This window comes from Hydra viridissima, unplaced genomic scaffold (assembly GCF_058129835.1).
Source record: "Hydra viridissima isolate aposymbiotic clone 2 unplaced genomic scaffold, HvirCarnegie_v1 scaffold_4, whole genome shotgun sequence".
Classification (NCBI taxonomy): domain Eukaryota; kingdom Metazoa; phylum Cnidaria; class Hydrozoa; order Anthoathecata; family Hydridae; genus Hydra; species Hydra viridissima.
Window position 1 is genome coordinate 1,872,972 of NW_028324303.1, and position 15,081 is coordinate 1,888,052.

The 15,081-nt window shown below is 31.3% G+C and overlaps 2 protein-coding genes and 1 long non-coding RNA gene across 3 annotated transcripts in view; all 3 read right to left on the reverse strand.

The window, feature by feature from the left end:
- The window catches only part of LOC149889369 (uncharacterized), a 98,649-nt gene continuing 83,568 nt past the window's right edge, over window positions 1-15,081 (reverse strand). Inside the window, exon 3 of the long non-coding RNA XR_016452225.1 lies at window positions 1-83. This is a non-coding gene — a long non-coding RNA (uncharacterized LOC149889369). The remainder of the gene's footprint in view (window positions 84-15,081) is intronic.
- LOC149889370 (uncharacterized) overlaps window positions 13,192-15,081 on the reverse strand; it is a 34,598-nt gene continuing 32,708 nt past the window's right edge. Inside the window, exon 2 of the mRNA XM_090084464.1 lies at window positions 13,192-13,219. The gene's annotated coding sequence lies outside the window, so the exon portion shown is untranslated. The remainder of the gene's footprint in view (window positions 13,220-15,081) is intronic.
- Window positions 13,842-15,063, reverse strand: LOC145182772 (glutathione S-transferase 1-like). Its single transcript, XM_080058007.2, has 4 exons — window positions 14,884-15,063; window positions 14,467-14,687; window positions 14,240-14,353; window positions 13,842-14,062 (listed from the first exon to the last, which is right to left on the reverse strand). The coding sequence occupies exons 1-4, from the start codon at window positions 15,020-15,022 to the stop codon at window positions 13,904-13,906; spliced, it is 633 nt and encodes a 210-aa protein (XP_079914133.2). The 5' UTR covers window positions 15,023-15,063; the 3' UTR covers window positions 13,842-13,903.

A 15,081-nucleotide genomic window follows, 5' to 3' on the forward strand; every position in this document is an offset into this window, starting at 1 on the left:
CTGATTCCCAGTGCCATTACCCGGATGATAACCATACCAGATCCCCGGTTCAATAGCGTACGGGACCCGTCTGTATAGGCTAGCTGGGTTATCCATTTTTTAAATGTTTTAATTGTTAAAAAATTTAGTTGGCCAACTTTTAATTCTTAATTACTCTTACAAGAAAAATTAAATTCACAGCTTAATTTTTTTTTTCCAAACAATTAGCTGCCATAGTTTACTAGTGTGACGAAGGCCTTAAAGTGAGAAACTATCAACAAAAAATAAAAGCACAGTTTTTGACCTGTTTAAGTTCAAATTTAATATTTGATAAACTTCACCATAAGATTATGTCAAATTTGTCCTAAGTTTTTAGAAAATAAGTAGCTTAAATAAATGGATACAAAGAATGACGGTTACAAACAATAATTCCAATGACGGTTCACTGGAGCTGTTTTTTAAGTTGAGAACAGCTCCAGTGAAAAGCTATTGTAAATAACCAGAAATTAATATTTTTGAATTTTTTTTTAACAAAGTTGATTTTTATTTTTGTTTATCATTACACAATTAACTTTTTGAATTATCATGCTATTAATAGGATGTTAACAGCCGGTTAACATCATGTTAATAACATAACGATTCAGTATTGGGTTGATTGATATTCTCATATAATTATTGTGTTTGTATAGCTTTCTCGCAGAGAACCATAGATATATAAAACACTGGATACGGCATAGCCGTATCTGGCCTTATAAAAAAATTGAAGCCGAGCTTTTTTTGAAAATGTGACGTAGAGTGAGGCAAAATGTTCTTACGCGAATTCGTAAACAGTTTAAAGATGCATGTAAAAAGATATAGCATTTTACTTTTGTAAATAGGTTTAATAAAAGTAATTATGTAATAATAAATTTAGATAAAATTTATCTAATTAGATTATATAATCTTTGTCAATAAGTTATTTGGCTCAAGACTTGAGGCTATTAAGAATTTATCAGTATAGCGTGAGTCAAGAGACCTAAGGAATCGATAATAAACGGTTAACCTACAGTGAAGTTATACTGGCAAACAAAATATACAGTCTAAATGTTGAAATTATGTTCCTGTTGAATATTAATTTGGCTTTCAAAATATGGTATTTTCAAAAGACTTAAAACAACTATATATATACATCTATATGTGTGTACATTATATTCACTATAATATATACCTATATTTATGTATATTATACATGTTTAGTTTATTGTATATTGACAAAGACTTTAATCTGTTGGATTAAGGTAATTTTTTTACAATAAAAGGAAAAGAACTGGTAATATAAAGGACTGAAAATAGTTAATATGTATGTACCAGTTTGTGTGTATATATATATATATATATATATATATATATATATATATATATATATATATATATATATATATATATATATATATATATATATATATATATATTCAGAAATAATTTACATTATTTGCAAATGTTTTGTAATGTATTAATAGCAGGAACATAAACACTTTTTTATTGATTTTTAAACAACACTAGTTTGGTCAGTTTATTTCGAACTCGTACTCCTTGTATATAACTTGTTGCACAGGATGAGACATGGTATAAACGCACATCTAAATAAGCATCAATAATCAAATTGATCAATTTAACCAAATGATTATCTTTAAATGGAAGTTCCTGGATGTGATTTATCAGTCCTTGAAAAATTACTTTTGAAATTAGTTGATGACGGATATTTAATTTTAAATATGGAATAGATTTTGTAAAAAGTTGTAATTCTTTGATTTTCGATATGTCTGGAATGCTATGTCTTAAAAATTTTTCAACAATAGTACAAATTACAATGACTTCTTTTGATGGATGAACAAGACCACCTCTACTTTTCTGTTCAACAAGTAAACATTGTGAATTATCATCAGTTAGAGAGGCAGTACAGGCCTTACATTTAATAGATCTTTTTAATTTTTTACAAACAAACCCACTTATGTATTTCACCACTTCTTCAGAATATTCAGACAACTGTGGTGGTTCCATAATATTTACTTGTGTAATATCATTAGCTATAAAAACAGTTGGATCAACATCATTGAATTTAAATTCCTGATGATTCACAATTCCTCCTGTTACAGAAAGTATTTGTGTTGCATCCTGAGCTAAACAATTCCCAGTTTTTATGTTTTTTAACGAGTGGTGTATCAGCAAACGTCGGTATGTTGCCATAAATTGCTTTGCAGATGGATTATTGTTAAAACCACCTTGACTTCTAACAGCACTGAAGAACATTTCAATGTGGTCTTGACTCAGTTTATATGTCAACAAGAATTTGAACTGACTCTCTGAAGATAAAATCAAGTATTTGCTAAGTTGAATAACTGATTGAAGGCTAAACATAAATCCAATAAAACCAGTTTTGCAATTTGTTTTACAAATTAATTTACCAGCACTGTCTGTCAAACTGGACAAGTACTGACATACAAAATTGACAAAATTTGCATAGTCTTCCAAATTACTTGAAGAGATAGGAGCTTTATAATTTTTACCAAGAAAATTTCGACTGTTTAGTAAATCAAAACTTTTGTCTATAAACTGAATAAAATTGATGGTTGGCCCACAACCTTGAAATTCTTTTAATTTTAATTTATTTTCACAAAAATCAAGAGCATCTGCAACACTTTGACTTAAGGTTTGTGCTGCCAACTTCACCTTCATCTTTTGTTGTTTCCATTCTATATGATGTTTTTTCAGTTTTAGGGATTGCAATCCCGCATTGCGGGATCCCGCAATCCCGCGGGATCCCGCATTAATTTAGCGCATGCAAGATCCCGCAAAAACTACTGCGGGATCCGCGGGATTTGCGGGATTTTGAAACAATTGCTTTTAAACAAAAAAGGTCAATTCTTTTAAACAAAAAAGACAAAAAAGATATCAAATTAAAAGTGTTTATTGTATTTGTGAAACAAATCAATTTAAAAATTTATCTTCAGCTATTAAAATATTTTTCTTAGCTATAAATATAAAAAAATCATTCAAAAATAAGCAATTATTTAGCAAAACATTAGTCGAACTAAGCATGGGAATTTCGGCCTTCGAAATCGACGAAATTAAACGAAATTCGTGTTTCAATTTCGTATCGAAATTGAGAACGAAATTTCGATTTTTTGGATTGTTTAATTTCGCGAAAAAATTTCGTATAATTTCGGGTCATTGAAAATAACGAAATTGACACGAAATTAAACATAAGTTTTAATTTCGAAATTCGTGAATTTGTAATGTTTAAAAATTTCGTCTTTCGAAATTCAATATAAATTTCGATACGAAATTGAAACACGAATTTCGTTTAATTTCGTCGATTTCGAAGGCCGAAATTCCCATGCTTAAGTCGAACTCGTTCAAATTTTTTTTTGTTTAATTAATGATTATGTTGAAATTTTCGCTAATGAGTATGTTCAAATTTTTGTTAATGAGTATGTTGAAAACGTGAAATTGAAAACGTGCGTGTATAATTGTAAAAAATATACTTTTAAAAACTACTTTTTAAAAAGTCTTTAAAAATTATTTACATCAAGATTTTAAAACAAATGGACTAAGCATGTCGCAAATTAAAACTATATGGAATTATTTTAAAAAAAGTGATAATGAAGAAAATGCGAAGTGCATGTTATGTTCGGCTATTTTAAAAATTAATCAAAGATCAACTAAAGGGTTATTAATCCATTTAAAAACTAAACGTGGCACCGATTTAAAATCAAACGTTTTACAACAAGACGGAGCTTCAACTTCAAAACAGCATGAATCAGTTGAACTAGAGCCTAAAATATACATCGACTGCGAAGACGAAGAAGTAATTCCATCGAAAAAAGTCAGAACAATTGACATGTTTTTCGTAAAGGAAATTTCTATGGAAAAAAATGGTATCGCGCATGGTTGCAAAAGATGGCTTTACATTTAATAGTTTTTGCACATCTTCAGATTTACGGTACTTGTTTTCAAAGAGTGGTTTCCGGCTCCCTACTTCACCTAATACTATAAGATTGATGGTAGTTAAATTCTCAGATTCTGTAAAAACCGATATAATGCAAAAACTCACATCACTAAAAAAGCAAAATCAAAAGTTTTAGATAACGTTTGACGAATGGGCATCACAAAATAGTCAGAGATACTTAAACTTAAATGTACATATAGAGGCGAAACACTTTAATCTTGGATTGATTCGAATCCATGGATCGTGTAATGCAGAATATTGCGTCAAGTTAGTTTCAGAAAGGCTAAATAGCTTCGATATTGACCTCCAAGAAGACATTATTGCCATGACCACTGATAGAGCAAGTGTGATGGTAAAAGTCGGTAAAATGATGTCTTGCTATCAACAGCTATGTTATGCTCATGGAATACAACTTGCAGTTATTGATATCTTATACAAGAAAAACAGCGGAGAAGTCGAAGAATCGTTTATTACATATGAAAATTGTGAAGAAGAAGATGAATGTAGTAAAACTGAGGATGATGAAGCTATAAATAAAGAATATGGTTTGACAATGATTTTGGACCGAGCATCAGCTGAATTGGTTAGCAATTACAAAGATCTCATGAAAAAAGTGAGAAAGGTTGTAAAAATATTTAAAAACTCTCCTGTCAAAAAGGAAATATTTACAGAAAGATATCCTACAAGAACACGGGAAAAAGCTTCAGTTGATTCTTGATTGTAACACTAGGTGGGACAGTATGTTCGATATGTTAGAAAGATTTCATAGACTAAAAGTGTGTATTGAAAAAGCCTTAATTAATGTTGGGTCAGAAATTCGTTTCACCCAAGAAGAGTGGTCCCAAATCAATGACTTAATTATTTGCCTGGCACCACTAAAACTTGGTCTCGAACTTTAATGCAGAAGAGAATCGAACCTTGTCACGGTGGAAACAACTTTTCAATTTATGCTAAATAAATTGCGAAAGCAATCATCACTTTTGAGCAAAGATTTAGCCGCGGCACTTCGTGAGAGGTTTACACAACGTCGTAATAAGAATTTAAATGGACTACTAGTTTACTTAAAAAATCCGACGAAGAAAATGAACTCGAAGAAAAAGAAGCAGTAGATTTTATTAACAATTCCCAAATACTTATTCCTACAATTCTATCGCTGAAAAAAGAATTGGAAAATCAAGCACAGAAAGACAAGAACAGCTGGACAGAAAATGTAAAGGAGAGACCAAATTTAGATTCTTTAGACTTTGATAAATTATTGAAGCCGGAAATGTCTGCCTATGAAAGTAATGGAGTAAGAGGCACGTTTCTAGATATAGCGCATAGTTACTTGATGACCATACCACCAATAAGCGTAGAGGCCGAGCAAGCTTTTTCAGCTGCTGGTTACATATGCAGTCCTTTGAGGAGTAGATTAAGTGATGATACTTTAAGTAGGGTCTGTTTCTTAAGAGCCCATTTCTTACAATCATTTTCTCAATTTGATATTTCAAAAAACAAATAAAGCTAATAGTTCTACGTAAAGCTAAAAGATGTTCTATGTACTTTGGCTTATCTTTTTGTTCATTAAATGTTAAGAATTATATTGATTTACAAATGAATTGCATTTTTTGGCTTTATTTACCTTATCTTATCAATCTAATAAGTTGAGTATATTTTTTCTAAAATACTTGAAAGAAAAATACAATTGTCATTTTGCCTTTTATAATGTGCATAAGAAACCTACTAATCCCGCGCGGGATCCCGCGGGATCCGCACAAAAATTAAAAAAATCCGCGCGGATCCCGCGGGATTGAAAAGTGTGCGGGATTGCAATCCCTATTCAGTTTATTAGCAGCATGAATTCCTTCTTTTGACTGAAGCTCGTACAACCGTTCAATGAATGCATAATTGATAACTCCATTATTACTGTCTTTTAGCAATTTCTTTTCACCAAAGTAATTTCTAACCAATTTTAACATATGGCAGGCATCAAGAATTAAAAATACTGGTTCTGCACTTACTGGATGTTGGAAGTATGGTTTCAGATTTCTTACATCACTAAAGTCAGCACCAAGAATCTTCATCATAGATAAATTTGCAGCTGTGCCATCAAAAGTTAAAGAAATAACTTGAACTCCAGTTTCGTGAACTTTAATGAGACATTCAGAAATAATATTTGCTTTTTCTTTTGAATTAAGTCCATCTGTTAAAAAATAGGCTACTGGGATCTTCCAATGTCCATTAACAGCAACTAACAGTAAAACAAAAGCTTCCTTAGCAACACCAACACTGTCATCATTAAATCCTGTTCCATAATCAATAAAACCATATGATTTATGTCCATCCCAATCAATTTGCTTTCGAATTGACATTTCATCCATCATCAAACTGCATATAATTTTTTTATTGGATTCATCATTTTTTGACTTTAAAATTTGGAATGCTTCATGAGTAAAGCCTGGTTGTCCATTAACACTTCTATACCACTGTCTCAGAGTATCTGGATGAGGAAGACAAGTATCAAAGAATTGTCTAACATAATCATATGCTTTTGCTGAATAAAAATGTAATGTTAATGCAAAAGTTTGCAATGATGGAGGATATTTTAAGTTCGTTTTGGATTTCAGTTTTCTTTGAATTAAATCTTTAATACCAGGATTAAGACTACTTAAAGTTGCTGTGGCTTCATCACTAACCAAACATTTACCTTGTAATTCATTGATCACATTTTGAAGTTTTGCAATTTTTTTGTTGAGTCTGCGCTTTTGTTGCATTACACATCTGATACGTTTTTTCTGTAACTTATATGCATCTAAGACAAAAGACAACTTCTTTTTGACAGTTTGCAGATTGTCTGAATCAAATTTGATGCAATCTCCTAAACACAATATTTTATCAGTACTAATCATCTTTTCCTTAAAGGTATTTTCCATATTTATCTCAATTTTTTCTTCTTTATTCAGTTTTTTTTTAATTCTTTCAGTGGGTGCTTTCTGAACATTATCTGCAGCTGGTTTTAAATGTTCTGGAAAATCAAAAATTGTTGGTACTGCATCAGATTTAAGATATTTTCTCAAGCAGAAACCAGATGTTTTGCTTATATCAAAACAATCTTTAGAAAAATGATCTGAGCAAATATAACTTGCTGAAGAGGGAACAAAATTCTTTCTTTTTGTTGCAAGAACCCATGCTGCTCTTTTTTCTGTATTTACAGGAAATCTATTTAAGAATGCATAGCTAAGATTCATCATACATACTGTGCCTGTCTTTTAAAATCTACATAAAATTATATTGAATCTTTATAAGTAAAATGTTTCAAATGTATATGAACTACTTTCTTACCTATGAAAACTTCTTGAGACCCCTTTAGCAGATCTAGCTGTACATCCAAAAGCACTGCACGAGTTAACCATTTTAAAACTAATACCAAATCATGAAATATAAAGTACATAAACATATATGTATATTATAGATAAATATATTATACATAAATGTAGATGTATAATTTTGTATTCATTGTTAGTCTTCTAAAAACTCCATATAAATTTTACATCATACAACCATATGAAAGATATTGTGTTAATTCACAGCATAACATTTTAATAATATTATACGCTTTTTTAACAACATTTTTCTGCCTCACTCTACGTCATCATGGTAAACTTTTTTCGGCTTCAATTATTTCTGTCTATGCCGTATCCAGTGTTTTATATATCTATGCAGAGAACACAACGTGGCAATTTTAAATATTCTTTACTCATTAAAAACAATAAGCAACGAAAGTTTCGTATTCAATTTATACTTGAAAAAAAAATACCTCAAGACGTTCATTAAAAAAAACCGCTCAAAACCATGTTTATAAGGTTTCATTGAAAGTACGTCAGTTCCCAATTTTTGTAAAATTACAGTTTGTTAACTAACTTTATAAAAGAATTTAAAAGGCTAACTTGTGAAACTTGATAAGTTCGATAGAAAATTTGAATGAAAATCAAACTTGACAAATTTGAACTCGAATTATTTAAAAAGTTTTACTTTTTGACAAACTTGCAAAAACTTGGAAAAAACTTGAAGAAAATTTCTAGACTTGAAAAATTCGAACTAAGTTCGACGAACACGCATGTGCTTAATGATTGAGTATATGGTTGAAAATAGTTGATAAATAGTGTGACTTTTTCAGTTTAGTATTAAGCATAGCTTAATGGTTAAATGTATGACCACATTGGGTTGAAATATGTGAGGAGAATTTAAAAATATTAGCCACTAAAATTTGACCTTTAATGGTTAAAGATATGGTTTAAATGGGCTGAATTATGTCAGGATTTTTCAAAAACTTTAACCGTGTCTTAACTATATGTTAACCAGGCATATAAAATAGAACATTTGTAAAGCAAAAGTGACATCTTTAAAGCAAATGGAACATCTTTAAAGCAAACAGAACATCCTTAATTATGAATGTTCTGCGAAGATTTTCTAAAATATGGAGACTAATTCAAAGAAAAGGTGAAAAAAACCAGCGCAGTAAAAAATGATTTAAAAAAAGTTAACATCTGTATTTATATCATGTTTCAGCCAGAATTAAAGATTTCTTTGAAAAATGCTATACTCATGGACCTATATACATTCTCCTGTTGAATTGCTCTGTTATAACTTAATAGCTTTACTTTTTAGTAAAAACTACAATATAAGAGGATGATAATAGAATTCTTACAGAGTCTAACTTCATTCCTTTTTTAGTATTATTTAATAAGTGCATTTTGACCTTTTTTTTTATATTTTTATAGACTATCCATAGAATAGACCTTTTTTTTTCTAAAAGTTTGCAGTGAAAATTTATTTTTATAGTTAGCATATAAATAAAATCTTCCTTTAAAATTTTTAAATCCCTTTTAATTTTATCTAATGTTGCCATCAAGTTGAAACAAAAAAGAAAATAATTTGTATCGGTCGAAAAGCTCGGTATCGCCAACATTCAACCTTCTCGGTTTCGGCCGAAAATTCCGTTCAAACTACTTACTGTAACGAACCGAGAAATGTCCCGGAAAAAATAACGAGACAAAGGAAAAAACTGTTCCGGAATAAAGTTATAAATCGGGACAATAATTTTGTCTCGGAATTTAAAAAATAACGAGACGCAGATGCTTAGTTTTAATGTTTTGGGGATACAAATCAATTTTTAATTGTAACAGTTGAAGTAATTTTAATTCAAATCACGTTACGTGATTCATTCAGCTTATCATTCTCAAACCATTTTTTAAGTGACCTTCAACTATTAAAATGTCTTTGCGTGTTCTACTTTTTATTCAATTACGTCACATACTTATCGTTTAAATTTTAAGACGCGTTTCAAAGTCGAAGACGATGCTTCGACGTCGCTAAAAGTTGTGAACGTGTTTTAAAATCGTTAAAAGTTGTATAAAATTCAACCTAACGGTTTTCAAAATTCTATTAATTCAAATAAAGTATATTATCGCGGTTTTCAAAATTGTAAAAAATTATATAAATTCGAACGTGTTTAAAAATTGTTTATAATTTCTAACGGATTTCAAATTCGCTTCCAAAAATATAACTGTTTTCGAAACCATTTGTGTAAACGAATGTCGCGTGACTTCGTTCATGTTTTAAGTTCAACGACTCCAAGTTCAAGTTCTATTTCAAGCTCTATAAGCTATACTTTAAACTAACATGTGCCTGTGCTAGTACTATTACACTTTTCCTTCTATTACCCATCCAGTCTCCTAGACTCCTACTCCATCCCTTAGATTTGGAAAAAATCACAATCAATAAGAAGATACCTATGCTCAGGTTCAAAGACTAATAGTTAGCTAATAATTAACAAATTTACTTTATATTATACTTCATAGCTATTACCTCTGCAGCTGCCTTCCAGAATTTAGTCTCCCCATCATCTTCAAGAAGCTCATGGGTAATCTCATATGAGACATTGATATGATGTCACAGCTTCCTCTTGGGAATCGTTTCTCGAGTTCTGCAATTAGCTCAACCATGAAAGAACCTACTCCAGTGATACTGTTTTTTCTAATTTCTTTGATCCTCAGAGAAGCACACCTGTCCAGAAGATAAGCAACGGCTGTTAGTGCTCTAACCATTGTACTTTTCTTATTACCCGACATTGACTCAGAGATGATTCGACATACAGTAGTTAGGGGTGGTAGAATGATTGCAACCAGCTCAAATTGTTCATCCAAAGGAGTGGGTGAGGTCCATTACTTTTTTTCAGTTCTAAGAGCTTACAGCACACTTCGGAGATGTTGATGTCAAGGAACATCATTTAGGCAGATTCCATCTGCTAGCACAAGGAGCAGTGATCTTTTTCTAGGTTACTGAAATAAAAACTAAAAATAAAAATTCTCATTAAACTTTGCATGAAGTCGTAAAGTCTTAGAAATCTTTGTATAAAATTTAAAAATATTTGATAAAATTGTTAAAATTTGACATTAAGTTGTATAACTTCGTATTTGTATCTTAAATAGTTAAAATTATTACCATTCATTTTTTGAGGCACTTCTTTTTCAGCACGCCTTCAGCAAGAGTGATGGACTTGGGTGAAGATTGTCATGCATCCACCAATAGAAGCCTTGATATCAGGTTGTTTGTTGACAGCCCTTTCCAGGGCCACGTTAAGCTTGTGATTAATGCATGCGATTGAACCACTTTCAAGATCACTAATAGTCTCTGACTCCCTCAGTGTAGCTTTCATATTTGAAGCTTGGTCACTCACAACAACTCGCTTCTTGACCATTTTGAGTGGCTCAATACTCTTAACCAAGTTGACCAACTGAGTAGCAATTTTGTCACCAGTGTGCTTAGCTGGGAATGGAACAACTCTAACAGTTACCTTTTGGAGAACAAATTCCTTGGTGATGCAATGAAGAATCACTGCCATGAATAGATCATTGTAGCATGAGATCCAGATGTCAGTGCTGATTGAAACTCGATTGCAATGTGAAAGCTCCTTGTCAAACATGCTCTCATGGCCATCTGCAGATTCTTGTAAAGGAAAGGTAACTTGAAGCGAGCCATGCAGGCACCACTTTTAGCCTTAAACTTCTAGTCAAGTGGTCTTTGGAACAGGATAGAGTTACACTTTGAGAAAGGCTGATTGTCAGTTGCAATGTAGATCATGAGATCCTTGTCACAACGAAGTTGAGTGGTGCTCTGTGTTGGGTAGCACAAATTATTTCTGGCTTTTAGAAGCCTTTTTTCTTTTTCTGTGACCTAAAAAAATTGTATACATTTGTTAACATTGAATTAATCTCGGATTCCATCGTTTACATCAATAAAAAACCGTATAAGTTTGACATGAACTCGTACAACTTCGCATCGTAAAATGCATTACTTAAGTTATCAGTCCCAGGTAATGCTTTATTTTCTAACTTTTCAACTTTGTCTTCCTAAGCAGCTTCTGCCTCATCTCGTATTTTTTGATTCTGATGTATTTTGGTGTACTCATCCTAGTGGTTGGTCTGCTGGTGACCACTCAGGGTCGATGTTGATCCAGAAGTCATCTTTAGGTCCTTCTTGCAGATTAGCACCCACTATAAGCCTTATCTTCCCTATACTTCTTCAGGAAGTATTGCTAAACCAGCGAGCGATGGCTCTTTGGCATATTTATTCGTTGTTTTACAAATGTTGAAATCGTGTTAAATAATAAAAAAAAGTCTCAAGATTTTGAAATTCATTAAATATAATCTAAACCAATTTATAGAATTTTCATAATAGTAAAAATTTGCGGCTCTCAACATCGTTGTAATTAAGTTTTAACACCATTAACAAGGTTTTCAGAGTCGATTAAAATTGAAATTACAACTTTTTACGGATTTCATAATTTTAATTGAGAATCGTCGCTAAAACAACGGTTTTCAAAGTTTAACGAAAAATGTGCGAATTTGGAAACCTTAACTCGATTGCTTGATCTCTATTGAATATATGTAAAATAGTTGCTTCATGTCATTTTGGCATTTTAATTGGGTTTTTTAAACTCTCGGTTTCTGCTTCGGGTTTTTTTAAGCTTTGGTCGCAGTTTCTTAAAAAAATTGCATTCAATTTTACAAAAAAGTTGCTAAAAACTACCACAACCCTATATAGTTCACATCCTTCATGATTTATCAACGTTTGTAAATCCTTTTTTGAACTTAAAGAGTTAGAGTCAGAAATAGAATTTTATGAGAGTGAGAGCAGAATTTAGACACGAAAACCATCAACATCCGAACGGCCATCAACTTCCGAACAACCATCAACACCTGAACGACTAGCGAAGAAATTAGGATTGTTGTTTAAAAGCGTGTCATAGAGGAAAACTACGTAACGTCATCATTTTTTTCCTAGAACTTTGCTTTCGAGCAATCCAATTACAAGTTTTAAAAAGCATAACAAAGTGTGGTTAATAAAGTGCGGTAAGGAATGAAAAAATGGGTTCCAACTAGTTCAGCACAATGCAAATCCTCTTATAAACATTTTCTAAATAGTTTTCAGTATAGTAGATATATAAAATTATGTTTTGGCAAACGCTGTCATGTCTTCAGAAGAACAGTCCCAATATTTATGGCAAACGCTGACACATCTTCTGAAGATCAGTCCCAATATTGCTTTTTGTCCTCGGTAAACTTTCCAGCAAATCCCTTTTCTCGGGCGTCATGTCATACACGTTTATGCTTTTAGTTGCGACGACTCTGTAACGTCATTAAGATAACCCGCAGTACAATTTAATCCTTTATAATTGTTTAATTTAATCCTTTATAATCGTTTAATTTTCTGGGTATTACACTGTTTAGTTTTCATGTCTTTTTTTTTCGTCTCCGTCACATTTCTTTGTCATCAACTTTTTTATATTGATTGATCTTTTTATAAGCCGCCTATTCCAAAACGATCAAATAGCTTATTACTGTGACTTTGAGTTTCAATAGCGCTTATCAACATACATTACGCTAATAAGCTAACAGTAAGACCAAACTGTGATAGGAATCCGACCCGTTCTTAAAAAAACAACACAGCAGTAGTGGTACCATACTAGCAGATAAATCTAATTGGATTTTCTCCCTATTCGCGATTCAGATTTTTAGAGATCCATCTAAAAACTTGATCATCAATGAATTTATTTGTAAAAAATTTGTTCGTTCAGAACTTAAGAGCACGTTTCGTTTATGAACAAATTGGGGGGGGGGGGGGGGGCACAACGGGAATTAATAATCCAACTTCGTTATCTAATTAGCAATCCAACTAATATCTATGCATCGGCGTTTGGTTTTTCGGTTTCTAACGAACAATAAACAATAAGAACCAAATTCTACATCAGTCCTTGAAGAAAAAAAATATGCGTTTTAAACAGTAAAGATACTGGTATGAAAAGTTTTATTTTCATACACTAAATAAATTTTCTTTCTTTGTTAAAACTTTAAAGTAAATTTGACGGTCTTAATCAAGTTTTAAATCTGAGCTACGTGTTGAAGAGTTGAAACAAAATGGCATTAATTATGTAAGGTATCGCTCTTTTTGATGGGTATTACAGCTTTGTATGTCTAAATATACAAAAATTGTTTTAAATTCGCTTCTTTTTTCAAATGACGAATTCGTTAAAGAGAAAAACCTACGATTTACATTTGAATAGATTTTTGTATCGCATTATCTAACGGGAGATACTTCAAATCGCTTTATAACGGGAGATACTTCAAATCACTTTATAACGGAATATACTTCATATCGCTTTATAACGGGAAATACTTCAAATCGCTTTATAACAGGAGATACTTCAAATCGCTTTATAACAGGAGTTTTCAGGGTTATGATAAGGACATGGGTAGGGATTAAATCTCCTAACAATAACTTTTTTGATCAAACCATGTTCTTAATCAAACAATTTAAAAAAAAAAACTGAATGTTCCTGAAAAAACTATATATTTGCTTAAAGAATCACTCAGTTTAATAAGAGAACAGAATCAATTAGGGCAAAAGAGGGATGTTTCGAGAAGCCAAATACGACTTTAGTGATGGGGTTTCCTTAACTCGATTGTTCAGATCTTTCAATAAAGGATATTCATTTAAGAACAGCTCGTTGACTATCTCACAAATGAAATGGACTGCTATATCTGCAAGAGAAATCTAAGAAGAAAATTGCAAAAACATAAATACAAACATATGCAATACAACACGGTTGATGTGAAAGAAACAAATCAAATAATAGTTATTTAAAAAATCAAGTTAAAAAAAAAATATATCTAAAAATGAATATACATATAATAACATACCAATGATAAATACTAAAAAAAACAAACTCACTGAATCACCAACAAAGTAACCAACACCACCATTGTTACGCTTCAGCAATCTCTCCATAAAAGCAAACTTTAGCTTGGTGGGTTCTTTGGCAAAGAATTGTGCAACTGCTTCTTCCTAAAACATTAATTTCTAACATTTTTTTCGACATTTCAAAGGAAAAAAAATTAAATACTATAGTGAGCATGCATTCAAAATAAAAAAAAATAAACTTTAGGAAAAAATTAAACCTTTTCACTTCCAACTAAACTTTTATTTAGTGCGATTTCAAAGTAGTCTTTAACAAAATCAGTTAATGTTTCAGACACTTGATTGATGACCACTCTTTCAGAAGCATTAGCTCCATAAAGACCTAATGCCTCAGCTAAATATACATATATAGCTGCAGATTGACAAATAACTTGTCCATCAACTTCTAATGTTGGCAATTGACCCAACGGAAACTTGGATTCTTAAAGTTAACAATAATATATGAATCAAAAGATTATAACCAACCAAAGCATAAAACAAATACCATGACAGCAACATCTCACATTTACATGTCACAAACACCAGAGAATTGATAATTAAACTATTGAATACTTAATTACAGTTTAAGAGAGTTATTAAAAACATTTTTTCATTAACTATTATGAAAAGCATCTTACTGTCACTTTTCAGGGCAGGCCAATCTTGAAAGCTGATTTTATTGTCAATGAACTCAACTCCTTTATAATGTAACAACAGTCTAGCAATCTCACCTCGAGCTTGGAGATTAAAATAGTTAAATACATATTTAGGAGCCATAATACTTTTTTCTTTAAAGAAAGTTATATATATATATATATATATATATATATATATAT